A 23,472-nucleotide genomic window follows, 5' to 3' on the forward strand; every position below is an offset into this window, starting at 1 on the left:
AAATACACAAAGTGTGCATGTACCCATTTCTGAACACTAGAATAGACTATGCTGGCTCAATTCTCATAAACATTGACGTGAGATGGAACAAGACCAGACTGCCTAGCTACCAAGTCTCTCTACATAGACATGATACCTAATCTCACAACAACTACATTGCTCACCTCTCTTTGTTCGCTTATTTTCACAGAGGTCACCCCCTGAACATTTACAGTGATAATGGCACAAACTTCTTCAGAGCAGCTAAGGAAATCAAGGCCTTTCTGAAAAACAATCCTGAGAAAAACCAGCTCCTCCCTGCAACTGCAGGCATGGGACTGATACAGCATTCCATCCCTCCTGCAGCACTACACTTTGATAGAAAACGAGAAGCAGCTGTCAACAGTCTGATATATCACCTTAGAAGAGTGATGAATTCTTATTTCTTGACCAACAAAGAATGGACCACTCTTACAACACATACTCACATCTCCTCACTAAAGTTAAATGACGACCCTTTTGACACTTCTTACCTAACTACATCCAATTTCCTTGTAGGAGAGAAAAATACTACACTCCCTGATCATGATTATGCTTCCTCTCTCATTATCCAGATGGCTGTATATTGAGCAGCCAACCCAGAATTCCTGAAAGAGATTGTCAATTAAATATCCCAATAAATACCCCATAACAACATAGTCACATGCTATGCAGTGGACGATGGCAGTGATCAAATGTGTATCCTAATTCATGTAACAAATGTTCAGGTGAGTAATGGGGAACATACACAGCCTATTCACAAACACTGTCCTTTACCACACATGAAACAGAAAGGCAAGATCACTCTTGAAGGGCTCATTTATTCATTGAAAGTTTAAGTAATATTATAAGTCACCATAGACTAGTATCATCACAGACCACATTAGGAAGGATAAGAATGTTTTCTACTTGCCACAAGATGGCTACAATGTGTGTAGTACGTAAGTGAATTCTGACAGTAAGCAAGCAATCACCTGCAACTTTTATCTACAAATAATTGTATTATCTAGAAGTCAATAATTAATATAATCAACAAGATTACAATGGTGTTTCATTTGGAACAACTAGTAAAATACCCAGGAACAGTAACAAAAAGTGCTCCTTATAGCAACTCCGTGTTTGAAAATATTCACTAAGTGAAAAATATTAGTAGCAATGATACCACCTCCCAAATGATATACAGTAGAGGTCTTTGGATATATCCCAACTGCTGCGTGATACATAATGCAAGATCATAAAGAACATGAAGGAAACGTGAAAATTAGGTAAGTAAACAGTCAATCTCATAAAAAGGTGTATCAATCATATGTATTGAAATGAAGGGTCAACCACTGATATCTGTTCAGCAATTTTCTATTTTCAGTACCTAACAATGGCTTATCAAATTATGTACATTACCTCAAGTGAGTTTTCCTGCATTGGCCCTGGCTCTGTAAACTCTGATTTGGCTTCTTTTTTCAGTGGTATCATTTCTGATACATTTTCAATATTTTCCTGTGGAAAATAAGATACATAAGTTATGCACGTAACACACATTTACAAATACTGTCACCAACAAATGAGCATGATAATTTACTACTTCCAAGTATTACAGTTACTTTCAAAATTTTACTACTGTTTAAGAGAGATTTCTACCAGCAGAGGATTTCAAAACCAAAGGCTGCACTGAGAATGGTGTTATCATCCTTGTTCAAACCTAATGTCAGAGAAAGCATGAGACTGAGAACCAAATATAAAGTGAGAAGCATTTTCTAGCCATATCAGAAGATATCCTACCAGAGATGGAAATTTTGGAAGGAATCTGCCACAGACATAAACACTAAATTATATTAATTGATTTTGTGTATCCAGTTACGTCTATCAAATCATTGAGGTTGTTTGAATCACATCCAAGTATTAAAACTGTCCTAAATATTTTGCCATACAGTGAGAAATATTAATACTATGCTCTTAACATACATTTTGTTTAGACAGACAGATCAAAATCCCTTGAAACATTTTAATCACTAACTATAATCTGGTTTTTGCCAAGCTCACAGGGAATAAACACTGCATTGAGACAGTTCTGTTCATCCAAGTATAAAAATAAAAAACGAACATGAAAGAAGCAGGCTTATCACAGTCATAGACCAGGGAAGGATGTGATGCAGGTCAAACATAAAGCAACTACAAATGAGATGTTTTACAACTACAAGGATGTTATGCAGTGTTCTGTGAAGAACTGTAGGGATGAGAACACCATCAGTGTTGGAGTGTACATCTGCAGTTTCAGAAGCTCTTTCATGATCTACGAAGGTCATCCAATAAATAAGTTTCCCTATTTTTTCTCTGCAAACCACATGTTTTACAATTAAGTTGGTACTGTAGGAACTTCCACTGGCGTATGGCTGGTGTAAGGTGATCTTCAACCGCACGTGCTTGCTCTGTGTTCACCAGTACGGCGCTACCTGCCATGGAGCTACCAATTGAAAGCGTGTCCACTTGTGAACTCTGTTCTGTTATTCGCTTTTCCACGGCAAAAAATGAAGTGGCTACCAATATTCATTGTCATTTGGTGTGAGTTTATAGTGAAAAATGCATGCTGGCATTCATGGTTCCTGGAACGACAGCACGATGTACATGATGACAATCGCAGCGCCAGCCCCAATACAGCCACTGTTGCAGGTCGGAATGTGGTGGACGAAGATTAACGCGTCAGCACTGATGAGATAATGAATCTACTGCCTCCCGGCACGGAAACTGGGCAGTCCTTTATTGCAATGATCTTGTTGAATGTCTTGCAGTATTGAAAAGTCTGTGCAAGATGGGTCCCAAGTTTTCTTACTGATGCTCACAAGCAATAACAGAACGAGGTAGCCTGAGCTTTCCTGCAAATGCTTCAAAGAGATGGAGATCAAATGTCTTCCCGCATTGTTACTGGAGATGAAAGCAGGGCGCATTATTCAACTCTAAAAACAAAACCACAAAGCATGCTATGGAAGAAACTTGGCGAACATGCTCATAAAAAGGGCCAAGACCTCAGACTCTTTTTTACAATTTACTTTACATCGCACCGACACAAATAGGTCTTATGTTGACGATTGGAGAGGAAGAGCCTAGGAGTGGGAAGGAAGCAGCTGTGGCGTTAATTAAGGTACATCCCCAATACTTACCTGGTATGAAAATGGGAAACCACGGAAATCCATCTTCAGGGCTGCCGACAGTGGGGTTCGAACGCACTATCTCCCAGATGCAAGCTCATAGCTGCGCGGCCTAAACCACATGGCCAACTTGCCCGGTTAGACCTCAGCCTCTGTAGGCATAGTTTTGGCTACTGCCTTTTGAGACTGTAATGATGTTGTATTGGTTGACTGACCGCCCCAATGCACAGTGGTCACACATGAGAGGTCCTGCACGGTCCTTACGAAGCTCAGAGTTGAAATCCAACGAAAACATTCTGGTCTTGTCTCAGAAAATATTGCCCATTCAGTTCAAAGGACGCAGGATTTGCTGCAGAACTTCAACAGGGACCTTTTTCCCCATCCACCTTATTCTGCGGAACTTGACCCGAGTGATTTCCATCTCTATCCACAACTCAAGTTGCACCTTGGAGGTAAGCGGTTTGCAACTGATGAAGAGGTGGAAGAGGAAGTGCACCGCTGTCTACAGAGATGGGACCCGAACCGGTATGATGAAGGTATCAAGAAACTGCTGCCAAGATAACAAAATGTTTGGACTGAAATAGTGACTATGTGGAAAAGTAGTGTACGAGTTGTAGAATGAAAATTAAATATTTCTGAAAGGTAAATAAAACCAAGCACCATGGGGCAACAGCCCCCGTAGGGCCATGGCTTACCAAGTGACCACTGCTCAGCCCAAAGGCCTACAGATTACGAGGTGTCATGTGGTGATCACGAACAATCCTCTCCGTCGTTATTCTAGACTTCCTAGACCAGGGCCACCATCTCACTGTCAGATAGCTCCTCAATTTTAATCACATAGGCTGAGTAGACCTCCAACCAGCCCTCAGATGCAGGTAAAAATCCCTGACCTGGCCAGGAATTGAACCCGGGGCCTCTGGGTAAGAGGCAGGCATGCTACCCCGACAATGCAGGGCCAGCACAAGTGTAAATAGCCTGCTTATATTTTTTGTAAAATAGGGAAACCTATTTATCGGATGGCCCTCGTATACTACGAGACCTTTAAATTTTTCACTTGGATTCATAAAACATTTTGACACTACAGGGGCGCAGGAGGGACTGTGATCAAAAGCTTACATTCTATTACAAGTTAGTTTACTAATAAAAGCGAATTAAAGTATAAAATTCCAGAATATACTCACTTATCCCATTTAATACAGAAGAAATCGAACAGTAGCTGAACTAAGGAAAGGAAGATAAAATAATGCACAAAATGGAGAGTTTGTTAAAGATGAAGCCATTCTTTCCATTGTAGACTTAGTTAAATGTAACAAAAAAACTTTCTAGTTTGTCAAACATACAATTTTAACATAAATTATTACACTATAAACATACCCGTAAAAAATAAACACTCTATTATACAAAGAATGACATGTTTCATTCTACAAGAACATCCTCAGATTCTATGAAATCACACAAAATATGCATATATGTACAGCATTGTTTACGTTGCATAAACTTGTCAATGATAGAGAGTTCAGTGATAATATGAGCCAGTACTGACAAATAAGAAATTGACAAGTATTAATATATCGAGAAAACTCCTGAACTTATCTAGACTGCCAATGCCAACTTTGTTGTCACCAAATACTATTTCAGGACTGTGGTCATGGAGAGGTAAATGGAAAGTTTTGAGTATAGCACAAACCTTACGGAGAGGGGAAGGGAAGCATGAGAGGGGAGTGCCGAACATTGTGGATCCCTCCTACTGGATGTTAAAATCTAGTACACTGTACCATGGAGAGGAGAGGGGGAAGTAGGATGGAACGAGTGGAGCACTGTGGAATACTCTTTCCACACTGGAGAGGGGAGAGAAGGTTATTAACCTACTTCATGTTATAATGTACTTTTATGTAAGATGGATGAATGCAACTGAATGATTTTAGATGAATAATGTATGGAATTGAAATAGAGAATATCTATAGGATATTATTGTGATAAATGCCAATTTAATGAGTAAGTATGGTCCAAATATTATGTGAGTAGAGCGATGTGCGGGGAATATTTTAAGTGTGTATGGTCATTTAAGTTGGTTACGTTAGCACTTTTTGCGATGTAGATCTCGATTGCTTCCCTGATATTCGAATATTTGATTTGATTTTCAATGTGTAAAATTTTTAGATCTGTGTTGATGTCTGTGAAATAGTGTGAACTGTCGTACATGTGCTCCCCAAAGGCTGAATGCTGATTATATATGAACGTTTATTGTGTTATTTGAATCTTGTGTGGAAATTTTGTTTTGTCTGACCTGTATAGGTGGCATTGCAGTTAAGTTCTTGGCACTTGATTTCATAGAATCGTGACTTTGAGAAAGGGTCTTTTTTGTTTAGGCGCACTTGTTGATGTGTCTCTGCAGGGTGTTGTTCATCCTAAAGGTTAATTAAAACCCTGTTTCCTAAATATATAACCAACTTCTTATGTGTATTATTAATGTAGTTGAGAACCAAGTGTGGTGGTTTTCCAGGGACTTTTCTTTTTTTTGTATAATATTTTATCTACTGTGCCTGGAGGGTGGTTGTCTTCTTTCACGATTTGTTTAACAATTCGTGCCTCTTCATTGAAATTCATTGTGCTCATTGGTATGGAAATAGCTCTGTGTATCATTGTATTCAATCCTGGTATTTATTGTGTATGCATGGTTAGACTCGTCAATAGCATGCAACACCTGAGTGGGCTTGCTGTACACTTTGTAAGAGAGGTTGCCATTATTCCTGCTGATTGTGGTGTTATTTTCTTATTAGATTCTTGCTCCATTGTGAAGCTGGTGGAATTTTGTAAATAATTTAGTGTGTTTAATAACTGGTGTGTATTAGTGAAGTCATTATCATATGCACAAGATGTCACCTACATACCTGCTCCAGTATAATATTCCTTTTGAATGCTGATACGTTCAGAAGATGTTTTCAAAGTTATTCAAAAAAATGTTTGCTATTACACCTTATAATGGTGAGCCCATGGCTAACCCTTCTTTGTGGCAATACATCTTGTCAGTCAATGCAAAGCTATTTTGGTGTAGCATTGTTCTAATAAGGCTAATTATTTCTTCAGTTTCCTGCAGTGAAGTATTTTCTTTATGAATATTTTGATAATTTTAATGGATTCATCCGCTTATCCCCAGGTTTCAACCTATTAATTAGGAAACATTCAAACAAAGCACACCGTTTCAGAAAATGTTAAATATTATAAAAAATATTGATCACAATGTATTCACATTTTCAATAATATTAGAAAATATGCCATCATTTACAACATTTAACATACCATCATGTCCATTTCTCTATTCATTGAGTCATAAGTTTGTCGGTTCAAACGCCCACCCGTGCTGGAGATACTCAACACTGAGGTAGGCTGTATTTGTCACATTCTCATGTTGTCTAAATCCCCCTAAGCCAATAAAGATAAGATTCTGGAAGTGTAATGGTGACCTTGTATATCAACTTTCATTTCCTCTAGCAAGTGTCTTCCCATTCTGTTTCTATTTAACTGAAATGCTCCTGTTTGATTGCTGTATTAATATATACGCAATCGGTAATGTCAATGAATAGATTGTCTCCGCCTAACATATGTAAAAATATAACCTATTTCTCATAATACTATTTTGAAATTATTGATAGGTTCAACATCATCCGTATAATCATTGAATAATGAAACAAAATGTTTGTGTTATCTGAATTGCAGCCGCATCATCATCAGGTCCGATTTCTAGATATCCGTTTTCACTTATATCACAGTTATCAGTAAAATTATCTTTGTTGATATGTTATTTACTCACTAAAAATTTACCTCCATCCCTGCTCAACAATTCTGTGTCATTTCTTATGCCGTTATTCAGCTCAGTCTCAATATCCGCAGTATTCAATCCCGTCATGTTTACGAACTAAACAGCTGACCAGCACTCGCAAAAGTTCAAGACCGTTGCCTAGAAAACTTCAAGACAAATTCTCACTCTTCTTTTATTTCCTAAGGCTTGTATATTGTACTGCATGTTCATCAATGCCTAATAAACAATTCACCACCAAAAAATACAAAACTATTGCATAGATTGCACACGTATGCAGATAATGCAGCTGGGTGTTTTCGGGCAATAAGGACCGTAAGGCAAAGTGAACAGTCGGGCGCTTTCGGGCGGGAAAGGGTTGATTAGTTCTAGGCTGGTTTTAATTTATCTGTCTTCTTTATGTCAGACTTTCTCTTTTAGGATTTTTTCAGTTGTTAGCTTAAATTGTAAATTGGCACATCATAATTTACTATTGGTCTAATGGGACATGAGCTTTTGTGGATTTTGGGGATGGCTCTTACTGTGGGGAGTTTGGGATTTTTTGATGGTGAGGCTTTCTTTTTCTTGTTCTGTGAGAATGAAATCTGTTTGCTGGATAGCTTGTTTTATTTTGTTTCGAAACTTATTTGTAGGGTCACATTTTAGTTCTTGAATTCCGTTGTTGTTGATGACAGCTATTGTTTTTTTCTATATACCCAAGAATAGAACATAACAAGAAGTGTCAAGAGTATAGATCTTGAATAGCAGTGCACTCGCATCTCAGATATGTTCAGACACCGTTCTCTTCTGTAGTGTCTGTAATTTAGAACTCAACCAGCTAACATTTATTCAGAGAACAGTGTGCATAAGCTGCAGAATTTCACCTTTAAACAACTCCTGGACAATGTCACATCTATAAATTAGCAGTTCACAGTGTAGGGAGTAGATTTTTGCTGTTGAGTCACAATTATTCATTGAATATCCCTCTTCCAACTCTCAAGGTTTTCAAAGACTCTGAGGTGCAAGAATGATGTGCAGGAATTCACTTTTATGCCAGTATAACTACAGACGTGTGCTGGGATATTCAGCCTCATCAAATACCTCTAGAATGGACCCAAATTACACTCGCCAACATGAAAGTAGAATGTTATCACATCACCATGTAAGCTATCAGATGAAGAGAGACTGAACTGTAAGCCACACATTCAGAAGATTACAATTTACTGTGTTTACAGTAGCAACAGACAGAGCAAGGAAAGATGATGACAATAAGTCGCTTCTTCTCCAAAATTATTTCACAGCTTCTTCGCCAAGGCAGAGTTTTACTATGAGATCACCCAACATTAGTAACATTGTAAAGAAGTTTAAATGATGCAAATCTTTGCTGGAATTTCTTTTGGAGGAAAAATATGTTCACTATGAGATTCAAAGACCTACTGGCCATAAGCGAATTAAATCCATCACCCACAATTGTCCTTCAGTTTAGCAGCTACTAGCACTAAAATTTTATAATGTATGATAGGAGATGATGTCAATCCCACAACGATACCATTACCAAACCATGGAGAATAAAAACATAACCATACAACCTACAGAAATCCATTTCAATAAATGCCAGAGGTAATCAGTAAACAATAAACAGTCCTTTGATGGGTACTTAACTCATGAAATGTCCTGATGCCTCGATCTTGAAACGCTGCCTGTCACAACTTCATTGGTAGCTGGACCTAACCAAGGTTCCTTCACTATCAAGTCCACAACTTTAATTCAGCTTTTTGCCACTATCAAACATAGCATGCACTGCCATCTCCCTAGCAAATGCTAGAGGCCAATTGTCCACTTGGCGACCATAATCTGGGGGCATGTGCCACCAGAAACCCTTTCCTTGCCCCATGAACAAAGTTTCTGTCACTAGTTGGACCTATAGAAGTATATAAATACTGTTGTTTGTACATCCTAAGAGTTGGCTGCCTTGCGTAGCACATTATCACATACTCCCAGACAAAGAAACAAAAGATAGACATATTTTACCTAGATGCCCATGTAGAAAATGGCGACTGCTGGGGTTAATATTGGGGAAGCACATAGTAAATTATGCCCCTGCCAAACTTATTCAGCTACTAAGGGTTAAATTCTGACCTCTATAAAGTTATTTGCCATGAGATTCACAAGTGATGCATTTGTTGTTCTTTCAAGCCAGGCTGGTTCCTCTTTGATTTTTACTTGCAGGTCCATTTCACACTGCAACTGAAGTAGTTAGAAGGTACTGGGGTTCTTGATTACTTCCAATGATTTTACACTGAAACATAGCCCAGAGAAATATATTACCTTATTGCAGTCATTGCTACTTAGGTTATCTGTCAACAGACTAAGCATTATGCTTGAAATTTTACATGACCGTCAATATTATGAACATACCAAAAAGACTCAAAATTTTACATGACTGTTAATATTGTGATCATACCTATTGGACCTCAAGTTTTCTATGACTGATACTATGCAGAACAATCTCCATAACAACACTGATAACCATAACAAGAATTCTACATATGATATCCTAAATGGAAACTTCTCAAAATTTCGAACCCTACTACCATATGTCGCAGCCTACAATGTAAAGAACAACTCAACATTCACAGCGTCATTATTAAATTGCAAACATAGGTAAATAACACAGCAACACAATAATTAAAATTATGCACTACATATTGTAATTTCTTTCTGAAACTAATATCCGCAATTCTTCACCTGCGTAACCCTTCAGAAAAATTCTTCACTCCAAAAAATTTTGATAGGCAAGGTAAGTTACGTTATATTGCTACAACACACGAGGAACAGATTTGCCGGCACTTGTGACACAAAAGCCAGGAGTTTTCAAAAAGAATGCCAGTTATATGTGTATACAGATTTAATGCTTAAGTAGAAATAAAATTTAAGAAAATTAAAAATATTAAATGTTAAAAATATGTAGAATGAGAATGATTAGTATTAACTTCTTACTGTTCCCAATTGAGATCTATAATTTTCGCAAAAGTAAATTATAGAACTTGAACCTTACCGACAATAGAGATTGTGGACACAGTGTAAATGATAGAAATCACAATTTCTCAATGAAGAAAATCTGTAGCACAATAAATTAACGAAATTGGCTGTACAAATGGTTAATACGCGTCTTATGCAACACATACCTCACACCTAGAGACAAAACCTGATATTTTAATTCAGAGTAATCACTTAAAACAAACACTTAAAGAACGGATTTGATTTGTATCAGTCAGTAGAGCGGGCTGAATTTAGGAAAGGATGAATTACCAGTGAGAACTCCAGAGTACACGACACTTCTTGAAAACAGCACTGGGTGCAATGTCCCGTTATATTTATATCAACTATCAATACAGTCCTGTTCTAGTGGGCTTTACACGTGGTCAAAGAGAATGAGTAAGAGATGACTCTCAACGTTATTTTTCACTTCTGAACGAAACGGCTGCGCAAAGATCGCCAGGAATTGCACACCAGCGCCTCTAGTGTAAACAGGGCTGAACTAAAATTACCGGGCGGGTGATTTAAATCGTTTAGCGCGCGGAGGGTCCGCAGGTTCTCGTCCCACCTCCACTCTTAAATATTACATTAAATATATTTTTTCTTTTTTTCTTTCTCTTCTATTTTTCTTTCATTTCCTTTTCTTTCTTTCCTTCTTTCTGTTACCTTTTTCTGAAATACTGCATTCTGAACAACAATACACCTGGAGGTTTGGCTGTGCTTTATTATTATTATTATTAATACATTTTTTGCTGGAGAAAAGAAGCTTACCAGCTTCTGCTGCTTATTATAATTATTTCAATTATGGAGCTATATTTTATATTTACAAATTCACAAAGCCTTGAAGGATCGGAGTGACTGGCCTTGCCTGTGCTGCTTTTGTTTGTTTCTGCTGAGGAAGAAGGAAGCTAACTCACAAAGGGAGGAAGGAAGTGACCTGAAGGTGAGTGGGATTGGCAATCCTTATCTCAGATTAAGACCTATGACAGAAATAGACACTAACATCCCCTCGTACATCAGTCCTCTTTAACACTACTTAAGCCAACTGTAACAGTCAATAGTATCCAGATATGCCACTTATGCAGGAAATAAAATATAAATACAATGTAAGAAAGAAAACCATATACAGGAACCAAAACGATGAAAGGAAACTCATATGCTAAGGAGGGAGTTTGTACGATTCAAAGGTAAATTGAAATGAAACATGATCTTTTGATTTATGGAACTATATTCTACCTACTATCTACAGTGTTACAGGTATAAAATTGTGTAGAAATTATATTCAGCAGTGTTAATCATCAATTAATATTCATCAGCCAGAAAACTATTCAATACAACACAAATACAAGATCATTCATTTATGAAAGAAAGACTGGAACTGACAAGGTACAACATAATACTTTTCTCTCTTATTGCAGTTTAACGTTGCACTGACATTGCAAAAGTTTTCAGCAACACCATTTGTATTTTCCCAAGGAACTTAGTATATGATACATCTTTCAGTCTGTCAAGAGAGGCATCTTGGGCTACACACTGAAGAATATTGAGATTTGTACTTCTTTTGCATCTACTAGAGGATGGCAAATCTCTGGCAGAGTAGTGTTTGATGAAACCAAGACATGATAGCACATACTCTGTTCCTACATACTGCACCAAAACACAACATATCATTCAATCGGTCATCTGCATTTAGATGATAAACAATGTCAAGCTACAAAATTGTATGCATCCCTTGTATTCATTGGTCTACACTATTTACAATAAAAAATGTTCTATTTTGTGACAGTAGGATATATCAAAAATTTTCTGCTAGATGGAAAAGGATGGAATCATGAATATATTTTAGGGTTTAAAAGACAAGAGATAGCTTACAGAATCTGTGATTGCTCGCTCTTACAACATGCAGGAGGTACAAATAATGCTTCCCTTCAGTCCATCCGCAGGAGAGGAGTTCTAATAAATTTACAGAAATATGTAGCATCAAGATCTAAATACAATAATATGGCAGCTGATCCAGCACAAAACATTCCCATGCCAAGTCACAACATAGCTCCACCTATTAAGAGCTATGTCCAAGGAATTGCTTGCTAATTTAGTACAGTATTGTGAAAAATATGCTGCTACTTCCACAACATTACGGTGTGCAAGGGACTTTGCTGTGACCTAGACGAAATGCCAGTTGAAGACAGTGGAAACTCACTTCAGACAGTGCCATTTGTACCTACTGTATATCGAAGGCAGAAATCTATGTTGGTGGTTGCAGAGTAGGCTGATCTGTGGTCTGACAGCATGCACTCCAACCGGCCAACCAAGCAGAGGAAGGGTGGCTATGGTTCCACCGTGTTTCTACACCTCTGCATTTGGGACACAGAAACGGGCTGTTCCCCTACCACTGGCTGTCCTGAGATTGGTTTTTCCTTTCGCCTGCAGTAAGGCGAATGATGGGACAGTTCCTAGTATATGTTATGGCCACCAAATATCTTGCCCTCACCACAAATCTCCTTGCTTAAGATGATGATGCCTGTTGATTAAAAGGGCCTAAAATCTAGTTCATTGTTTTAAGAGAAAGTACAACTAGGCAACCATCCCCTATATATATTAGTAATCGGAGAGAAGAAATGGAAGGGGGCTGACACTAGGAAAAATGATGGTATCAGCTAAGAAGGACCATGTCCTTTGAGGGAAATAAGACTCTCTAGGCCTCCATACATAATACAATCGGGGGCAGAAAAGAACAGGTCGTGATCGTGGTAGATCAGATAGGATAGATGAAAGTGGGGAGCCTGGCACAAGTAAGCGGAAGCAGTGCCAAAATTCAATTAAGGGCTCCGTGGTCGCCTACCCAAGCTCCCAAGTACGGAGCCCACATGGGACCCCTTTTAGTCGTCTCTTACAGCAGGCAGAGGATGCTGTTATTCTACTGCCCCTACCCACAGGGGGACAACAATGATAAGGCTAGTTGCTTTACGTTGCACCGACACAGATAGGTCTTATGACGATGATGGGACAGGAAAGGCCTACGAATAGGAAGGAAGCAGCCGTGGCCTTAATTAAGGTACAGCCCCATCATTTGCCAGGTGTGAAAATGGGAAACCACAGAAAACCATTTTCCGGGCTGCCGATAGTGGGGTTCGAAATTATCTTCCGGATAGTGGATACTGGCCGCACTTATGTTTCAAATTATCCGAAATTCATTTGCCTTGGTGTGGTATGTTTTCATGTTCTGGCCTCAGGAGATTAGTAAAACAAGAACAGTAAGGATGCTTACCTCAAATATCTTGTACTTTTCTTCAAACACGCAAACGAAGATAACAGATATACGCATACAAATCAAAGTAAAGCAAAATGTCACAAACGTCAAAAACGTGGTCGTCCCACGTGGTCCAAGTTGTCAAACTCAAATCGATCAATAGCAATCGGGAGATGTTTCTACCAATAGGAGCTGCCGTATTCGTCACGTGGGCTTAGGATGAGTGACGTGATGTACAACAGCGCGCCCAAACGAGTGGAGGGCAAAAGTATTCAGTCTGAGCCGGGCTCTCGGAAGGGTAGGACCTATGCCGCTGTCAAACCCTTTCACGTGGTAGTGGTGGGGGTAAGGTTCGGCAGTACGGTTCACTGCCGTCTCAATCATACATACATAGATTGAGACGGCGGTGGTTCGGTTATTGATGTTGGGGAGGAAGGGGCGTTATCGTTGAAGGAGGGATTGGGTATGGGTGGGGTATAGTAGCCATTACTGAATGAAAACAGCTCATTTGCGAGCTTTAATCTGAAAATGCAACAACCCGACAACATTATCGAGATCATTTTGCAGTTGCTCACAATCTTGTAACTTATTTATTACTTTGTACAGAATAACATCATCTGCGAAAAGCCTTATCTCTGATTCCACTTCTTTACACATATCATTGATATATATAAGAAAACATAAAGGTCCAATAATACTGCCTTGAGGAATTGCCCTCTTAATTTTTACAGGCCAGATAAAGCTTCACTTACTATAATTCTCTGAGTTCTATTTTCTAAAAACAGAGCCACCCATTCAGTCACTCTTTTATCTAGTCCAATTGCTTTCATTTTTGCCAGTAGTCTCCCATGATCTACCCTATCAAATGCCTTAGACAGGTTAGTCGCGATACAGTCCAATTGACCTCCTGAATCCAGGATATCTGCTATACCTTGCTGGAATCCTACAAGTTGTGCTTCAGTGGAATAAACTTTGTAACAGTATGGCTTCTCTTCTGTGTGTGTCCGCATATGAACAGTTAGGTCACACTGCCTTTCTTTGTGAATGATTTGCCACAGACATTGCAGCTGTTGGCTTCTCGCCTGTATGGGTCCGCATATGATCGGTCAGACTGCCTTTCCTTGTGAATGATTTGCCACAGATATTGCAACTGTAAGGCTTCTCGCCTGTATGGGTCCGCATATGTTCGGTTAGTTTGCCTCTCTTTATGACTCGCCTGTATGTCTCCGCAAATGTTCGGTAAGTTTGCCTCTCTTTATGAATGATTTGCCACAGACATTGTAGCTGAATGGCTTCCCGCCTGTATGGGTCCCCATATGACCGGTTAGACAGCCTTTCTGTATGAATTATTTGCCACAGACATTGCAACTGTAATCTTTCTCGCTTGTATGGGTCCGCATATGATCGGTTAGTTTGCCTCTCTTTATGACTGGCCTGTATGTCTCCGCATATGTTCGGTAAGATTGCCTCTCTTTATGAATTATTTTCCACAGACATTGCATCTATTTGGCTTCTCACCTGTATGGGTCCGCATATGATCGGTCAGACTGCCTTTCCTTGTGAATGATTTGCCACAGACATTGCACCTGTAAGACTTCTCACCTGTACGAGTCCGCATATGATCGGTCAAACTGCCTTTCCTTGTGAATGATTTGCCACAGACATTGCATCTTTAAGACTTCTCGCCTGCATTGGACCGCATATGTTCCATTAGTGTGCCTCTATGACTCGCCTGTATGGCTCCGCATACGTTCGGTTAGTTTGCCTTTCTTTATGAATGATTCCTCATAGACATTGCAGCTGTATTGTTTCTCGCCAGTATGAGTCCGCATATGACCGGTTAGAATGCGTTTCTGTATGAATGATTTGCCACAGACATTGCAGCAGTAAAGCTTCTCGCCTGTATTTGTCAGCATATGATCGGTCAGGTTGCCTTTCTTTGTGAATGATTTGTCACAGACAATGCAGCTGTATGGCTTCTCGCCAGTATGGGTACGCATATGATCTATCAGACTGCCTTTCGTTGTGAATGCTTTGCCACTGACATTGCAGTTGTAACGCTTCACGCCTGTATGGGTCCGCATATGTTCGGTTAGGTTACCTCTCTGTATGAATGATTTGCCAAAGATATTGCACCTGTATAGCTTCTCGCCAGTATGGGTCCGCATATGTGCGGTTAGTTTGCCTCTCTTCATGAATGATTTGCCACAGACATTGCAGCTGTAAGGCTTCTCGCCTGTATGGGTCCGCGTATCATCAGTGAGATTGCCTTTCGTTGTGAATGCTTTGCCAATGACATTGCAGTTGTAACGCTTCACGCCTGTATGGGTCCGCATATGTTCGGTTAGGTTACCTCTCTGTATGAATGATTTGCCACAGATATTGCAGCTGTATTGCTTCTAGCCAGTATGGGTCCGCATATGTGCGGTTAGTTTGCCTCTCTTTATGAATGATTTGCCACAGACATTGCAGCTGTAATGCTTCACGCCTGTATGGGTCGCATATGTTCGGTTAGGTTACCTCTCTGTATGAATGATTTGCCACAGATATTGCAGCTGTATTGCTTCTAGCCAGTATGGGTCCGCATATGTGCGGTTAGTTTGCCTCTCTTTATGAATGATTTGCCACAGACATTGCAGCTGTAAGGCTTCTCGCCTGTATGGGTCCGCATATGATCAGTGAGATTGCCTTTCTCTGTGAATGATTTGTCACAGACATTGCAACTGTTTGGCTTCTCATCTGTATGGGTCCGCATATGTTCGGTTATGTTACCTCTCTGTATGAATGATTTGCCACAGACATTGCAACTGTAAGGCTTAACGCCTGTATGGGCCCGCATATGTTCGGTTAGGTTACCTCTCTGTGTGAATGATTTGCCACAGACATTGCAGCTGTAAGGCTTCTCACCTATATGGGTACGCAAATGAACGGTCAGACTGCCTTTCGTTGCGAATAATTTGCCACAGGCATTGCAGCTGCATACCTTCTCGCCTGTATGGGTCCGCATATGATAGGTCAGACCGCCTATCGTTGCGAATGTTTTGCCACAGACATTGCAGCTGTAAGGCTTCTCGCCTGTATGAGTACGCAAATGAACGGTGAGACTGCTATTCGTTGTGAATGATTTGCCACAGACATTGCAGCTGTAAGGCTTCGCGCCTGTATGAGTCCGCATATGATCGGGCAGACGGCCTTTCGTTGCGAATGTTTTGCCACAGACATTGCAGCTGTAAGGCTTCTCGCCTGTATGGGTCCGCATATGTTTGGTTAGGTTACCTCTCTTTATGAATGATTTGCCACAGACATTGCAGCTGTAATGCTTCACGCCTGTATGGGTACGCATATGACCGGTTAGACTGCCTTCCTGTATGAATGACTTGCTACAGACATTGCACTTGTTTGGCTTCTCTCCTGTTTGAGTCAGCTTGTGATAAGATATACTCCTTTTCATGACTAATGATTTGCAACATACAGTGCAAAAGGGAGGCTTGTTGCCTGTCTGAATACCGATGTGACCTGCTAGTTTTTTCCAGCTGAAGGATTTTACACAGACGTTGCTGCAGCATCGTTTCTCGCCCGTGTGGGACCGCATATATTCTGGACTTTTCCTGAAATTTTTATGAGATACTGAGCATTCGTTTATAATCCCACCTTTATGCAATCGCGTGTCCCCAGTCAGCATTTTCCTCTTTGTAAAGCAATTATCAGAAAATCCGCACACTTGGAGCGGGTGGATCCTGAGGTGTTTCGACAAGCTGCTTCGGCTACATAACACCTTTCCGCAGTGATCGCACTTGAAGGGTCGATCTTCCTTGTGTCTCATCAGATGTCGCAAGAGGTCCAACTTCCTAGCCAGGACTTCACTGCACACAGTACACCTAAAACTAGATGATCCGCCATCCGGGGGTTGATGATCTCTATAGCTCACCTCGGGTCTCGATCTACAGTGACAAATTAAAACCATGTGACCAATAGTTCAACAGCCAAATCCACTACAACTCTCACACAGGGGATTTGCTACTGGACATTCCAATCACTGATATCCAGTGCAGAGAGCTCGTTACTCATAAACATTACATTCCTGAGAGTAAATATCATCTGAGGTTAAATTTCAAAAGCTCTCACTTGTTACGAGAATATGTTGCGTCTTTTCTTAATCACGATATCAGGCCCAAGAAACTTGGCACGGTTTAGAAATGTACGAGTTAATAGACAACCTCATTTGAAGAAAGCATGACAAGTGGTCCAGCCTAAAAGGGTAAATACTGATACAAGCTCTTTAATCCAGCACATATTATTCTATCGAAATCCGTAGTCTGTTCTCCTACATAAAGAACGGCCTATGCTTTGGAGTTTTGATCTTGTTGAACCACTCTGCGCTTTGTTGCAGGGAAGTAATAACTTTTGTAAAGGACCTTGTTCTTGAGGTTGTTTGAGAGAATGTCTGTGCTGTAGATATTAATAAAGTTGAGAACGTTTGCCGACATTCAGCAAGATCTGTTGAAACACGGCTAATCTTTTATGAATGTTATTTTGTCACACAAATATACATATTGTATTTGTACATTGTTATATCACTATTGCATTTTATTATATCACTGTGTCGCTTTTCCGAAATATATATCTTTGATGTGCAATCAAACATAGCCAACCTATATATAAGACGGTAGGTTTATACAAGGACGTCCATACTTACTACCATGTCTACGTCTTTATTCCTGTACTTAACACGGAAGCCACTAATCCCGATGGAATCCTGGCAAAGCTGAAATATAACAAGTATACGACGGCTCTCTCGCTAGCATTGAAACTGTCTTTTCTCCTCGAGACACTGCTGTTAAAGACATTATGAAGGCAACACAGAATATGGCATTGGTGGTAGCGTTTTATTACAATGTCCTAATATCCTAATTTTGAAACCAAACGCAACCTATCATGCCCTTGAATATTCTTACAAGTATTACTTTAACAATACGGATAGAAGGAGCATGAAAATCAAGGCTTGAAAAAAAATTCGAGATGACAAAGACGTTGAATTGCACCGTAGTGGATATTGCTGCTATGTAAAAGAAGGAATATTATTCTATTTATTTCAAAAGATCACAGGCAACGTGATTATTTTTAGTGGATTCATAACATAGTTGGATAGCATCCAATACTGAGCCTGTCTCCCCACCACAGAGTAGTTCTACATATTCTACGGAAGAAGGGCGGGAAATGCAAGTATCTTGGTTAAAGGTGAGATCCGCTTACAACTGCGACATGGGAAAATCGATCACGCAGGCTAAAATATATCGTAACATTGACTGGTACATTCCAATTCATGCTGTATGAACTGAATTCACATGGCCCAGTCGAATGCATGACTGGCTCACAAGCAAAGTAATGGGAGGCTCGATCATGTATTGTTACTGCCCTCTTTGGAGAAAAAAGTGGACAAATGAAAGGGGGACATTGATTCCAGATATGACAGACTAAATCTCTTGATCATCAAACAAGATATTGATGTTGACACCACTAGACAACAGGGGGCAGAAAATACGACACTGGATGGTATGTCTGCGTTCTGTGGCATATCACACCAAGCAAAGGTGCAAAAGTCTGTAACCCTTCTTCCTGTGACAAGTAATTTATCAGGTTCACAATTAGTTTTCAGTAAAATAATGTTTCATTTAGCATTGATAAATATTCTACACCAACCAGCTATATTGCTGAAACACGTGGCGCTTCCCAGGTGACGGATACGGGTTCCCCGCTGGCCTGCCGATGAACTTGAGCAAAATATAAAAGCTCTCGCGTACCAAACATGTACAAAGTCTTTAATGGTAACTTTGGCGGAGATGGAGACGTTCACTAGGGACCAGATGGCGGAAGAGGCACACTAAATTTCTCGAAGTTAATGCAGAAAAGAGGGTAGGGTTTCTTCTCTAGAGGAGTGGCTGCAAAAGGCATCTGTTCTCCATGTCCGCAGCTGCGTTACTACCTTCCGTCATGAGCACTTAAATGCTTCAAGACAAGCCGGCCGTAAAATAATGCCCTTACATCATTACAGAAATATTACTCATGGTATCGGAGCCAAGGTTAGTGCAGCCCCTGGAAGGGACGCGCATTGACAGTGCCCAGTCATCATGAAAAGTATGCTAGGGTTACCGTCGCACGGGCTGTTACGGCTAACCATGCTAGTATCCCCATTTTGTATTCCATCATTGAATTATGCCTGGGTGAAGTAGCGAATACGCCACTGCATTTGAGAGAAGGCTTGTAGGCATCTGAGAGGTGCGGAAAAAAGGATGGAATGGAGAAAAGTCATGTGAAAAGAGGTGTGGTTACTAACTGGTGTACAACAGAAACCGAAGAACAGCTCATGGTGTTGACATTGTCATATCAGCTAAATTTGACGGTTCAGTGTCCGAGGTGCAAAAGTTTGACAATCGCTTGATGTAACTCGTCCGCATTGGAGAGAGAAGGAAATTCCAATTATTCAGCGCAACGCTCCACAAACTGACGTGCGCATGGAAACCAAAGATGCGTTCTGGGCACCGCCTGACAAGAAGACCGCTGACTATCTTATCGCTGCCGCTGATCTGAATGGACGTGTCGGACCGAGGAAAGAAGAACAAACAGTGCATGGCGTTCATGGACATGGAGAAAAGAACGACGATGCCCAACAAATTCGCGATTATGCAGAAACTGACACCGCAAACACACGGTTCAAAAAGAGTGATATTCATCTACTCTGTACTACAGCGGCCCCCATCCAATTCGCATTGACTACATCCTTGTGAGAGGGTGAAATCTCGAAGATGTTCTAGAGATAACAGTTGTCCCTTATTAAATCAATTGCGATGCAACAACGACCGGTCATCTAAGCTGTGGATAAAGTCACCAAGAGCCCAATCCTTCACAGGAAATAGACAAATTGGGATCAAATGGTTGCCCCTGAAGAAGGAGACTAACGTCGTTGCAAAAGTTACAGAGTCACAAATCACCATAGTTGAAGTGAGCCGGACTAAACTGAAAGACGCCTTTCGCTCTATTCCTGGAACAATTAAGTCAGGGCGACGACAACGAAGGATTAAACATGATATATGGCCAAGGAATGAAGATGTTAAATATGCAGTACGGTTGAAGAAGCAGCTGTACCACGAGTTTCTTGCTCGTTGGAATGCCTACGAGGCTGCCACTCGTAAAATGAAGGAGGTATTTGCCGTAACAAAATCAAACCGGTAGGCAGGTCTATATGTGAAACATGACATGCGCGAATTCTAGCGGAATTTTTAACGGCTAGTCAATCGAGCTATCGCAAAACGTCAGAAGTCCAACGTTTTTACGGCATCAATGAGGAAACAGACGATTTGCTACTGGACAGGCGGCAAGCGCGAGTACACTGGCGGAACTATTTTGACAACATCTCAATCATGCAATTTCCGTATCTACCAATCCTAATCACCTCCGCTGTTGAAGGTCCAACGTAGGAAAATGACGTCACTAAAGTCCAGACTATGCTGAAAGAAATGAAACCAGGGAAAGCCATCTGTCCCGATTATCTTTAAGCAGAGTTTTGTTTCTCTCAATGGGGGGATGCAGCAGTGTGGCTAAAGCAAGCTTTTCAACCATATCATCAAACAAGGTCAAAAGCAAACAGACTAGCGACGGATTATCAATTCAGAAATAGGGGAAGCCCTGCCAATTTTTCTAATCACGGCCCGAACATACTTTTGAGCCTCGCAATGAGAGACTTAGAACAAATCTTCGACAAAAGGATTAGCGATTTAGACAAACATACAACAAGCCAAGCTGGATTTGTGTAAAATTGTGGCGCAATAGGAGAAACCCATGCTGCCGGACTATTACTTGAGAAACACTGTGAAAAGAATAAGAGGCTTCATCACAAATTTCTGGACCCTTAGAAGCCCTTCCATCGGGTACTTCATGACCTAATTAGTCAGCCCTACAAGTACATGGCATTCCAGAGCACCTTGCTGAGAGGGTATAATTGCTCTACAAAGAACAAATGAGTTGTGTTCAAGCTGCCGCAGGAGCGTCTGATGACTTCCGCATAACTGTAGGAGTCCATCAAGGCCCCGGCTTATCACCACTGCAGCTTATTCTTGTGATGGACATAATTACCACAAACCTGCGCAGTCCAATACCATGGACACTTCTCTAAGCAAATGATATCATTTGGCTGAAGAGAATAAGCTAGACCTGCAGCGTCAAACAGAAGACTGGAACAATCGACTAGCGCAATAAGCATCGCGCCCCAACAAGAAAAATACAGAATACATTGCATTACATCGTCGAGAAGTTGGAACCATGCATGTTGACGTTGAAGATATTGCACGAGTAGAGATATTTAAGTATATTGGCTCCACAATCTATGATTATGGCCGACTTACTGATGAAATCAACTTAACGATATACAAAGCCTGACTGAAGTGGAGAATGACAACAGGCGCCCTTCCGAACTTTGGACGAAGGGCCATCTCTAAACTAAATTCTACCGAACTGATATCTGTCCTATCGATATCCATCCTGTCGTTTTCTACGGCAACGAATGCTGACCAGAAGAAAATTGGGGAAAGGCGTGTGCGCTGGTTTGGTCATGTGTTGCGTGTAGAGGACGATACATTGGGAAAGTCAGAGTATTACACAGAAAGTCGGTGAAAAGAGGCGCTAGGGACGAACCAGACAGCATAGACTGATAAAGTGCACAACGGTCTGAAAGTTGGAAGACTACATGCAGACATGGCCCGAGACCGAACTAACTGGAGTCAATAAACCACAACACCGGACCCTGCCACCAGATGCAGACTGATGAATATTCTGTTACAAAAATGGAATATAATGGATATTTTACACATCCTAACATTCAAATTAGTTTATTGTATGTTCAATTTTTCTCCCCTAATGCCTATGTCCGATATCTATAAAAACTTATTTCCACAAAATAGTGTTTGAATGGCTGAACGCTTCTGGATTTCGTGTTTAAGTGACTCCTATAAATGCATTGTGAAAAAAACTTATAACTCAAAAAAATAAAAAATGGGTATATCTGTGTTAAATGGGAAGGACAGTTTGAATATCTGGTGAAATTCTACGAGTACCTACAAGAGGGGAGTCCGTCAGTGTATTCTATCCTGAATAGAATTTTGCAATTCATATTTCTGCTTACATACGTCATAGACAGCAGACGATCATATTAATCAGTTTGTTATTTTCACTCCGATCACGCATATAAATATGAAGACCATGGAAGAGTGGCACAAAGTGGTCAGCTCAGGGCCATGTGACACTCAACGCTCTAAAGCTGGAAGGAAGCCACATAACTAAGTGGTTAGTTCAGGACCATGTATCTCTACACAAACGGAAGTAAGCCTCATCGCTATTTAGCTCAGGACGATGTGTCTCTCCACAAATGGAAGGTAATCTCATCACTAATTGGTAATCTCAGAAATACGTGTATTTCCACAAGTCAGCAATTAGGAAATTTTATGAATCTTAAAATCTTTTCTTATGTAATTCAATACCCAACTGGCATGGCAAATAGTTTAGACATTTTAAAGGAAGTCATTTAAGTTGCGGCATAATATTTGTAGACTGCTGAAATGAGAGTGAGGAAACAATAGCGCCTGAGGTGAGGTATAAAACAAAGTGGGAAGTAGCAGATAAGATCCGGTCGACTGAATCCTACAGAAGCATCTAAAATCTATGATGTAAAATGGACTAAGCTACGTAGACAATGGACTGTTCTCTGACATATATGCCAAGAAAAAAGAAGACACATAAAATGCATGTCGCTTTGCTGGTCTCTGCACAAAATATGTTTAGAACGTAGAAAGCTAATTTAGACTCCATCAAAAATAGAAATATGATTTTGTGTGTGAAAAGGATTCATAAGCAACATTTTTACTGGTGGTCATAATACAAGATTGTTCTCTAACGTAGCCTATTGTGTCCTGTTACACATGAATTACAAAGAAACAGAGAGTGTGAGCTGGTACTTGGTAGTTCTGAGGACCGACATGGATATTTCTTGCCACTAGTTATGAAAGTACAGTAGGAACAAGTCAGTGCATCACCTAAGAGCCGAGAAGACTCTAACCACTCACAAAATCAAATAAACCATTCAGGATTCATAGTTTCCATCACCAATCTGGTTTGAAGTCAAACCTTAGGCTATGACTAGCCATCGCATGACCTGCTGATACAAGGGCTTGGTTAAGAGC

At 40.3% G+C, this 23,472-nt stretch overlaps 1 protein-coding gene across 1 annotated transcript; it reads right to left on the minus strand.

Annotated features, from left to right (window-relative positions):
- Positions 1–15,809: 15,809 nt before the first annotated feature.
- Positions 15,810–16,571, minus strand: LOC137503346 (zinc finger protein ZFP2-like; the record flags this gene model as incomplete). Its single annotated transcript, XM_068230904.1, has 1 exon — positions 15,810–16,571. A coding segment is annotated over one exon (762 nt), but the record flags the coding sequence as incomplete, so codon positions are not given.
- Between the last annotated feature and the right edge of the window lie 6,901 nt (positions 16,572–23,472).

This window comes from Anabrus simplex, chromosome X, assembly GCF_040414725.1.
Source record: "Anabrus simplex isolate iqAnaSimp1 chromosome X, ASM4041472v1, whole genome shotgun sequence".
Taxonomy (NCBI): Eukaryota; Metazoa; Arthropoda; class Insecta; order Orthoptera; family Tettigoniidae; genus Anabrus; species Anabrus simplex.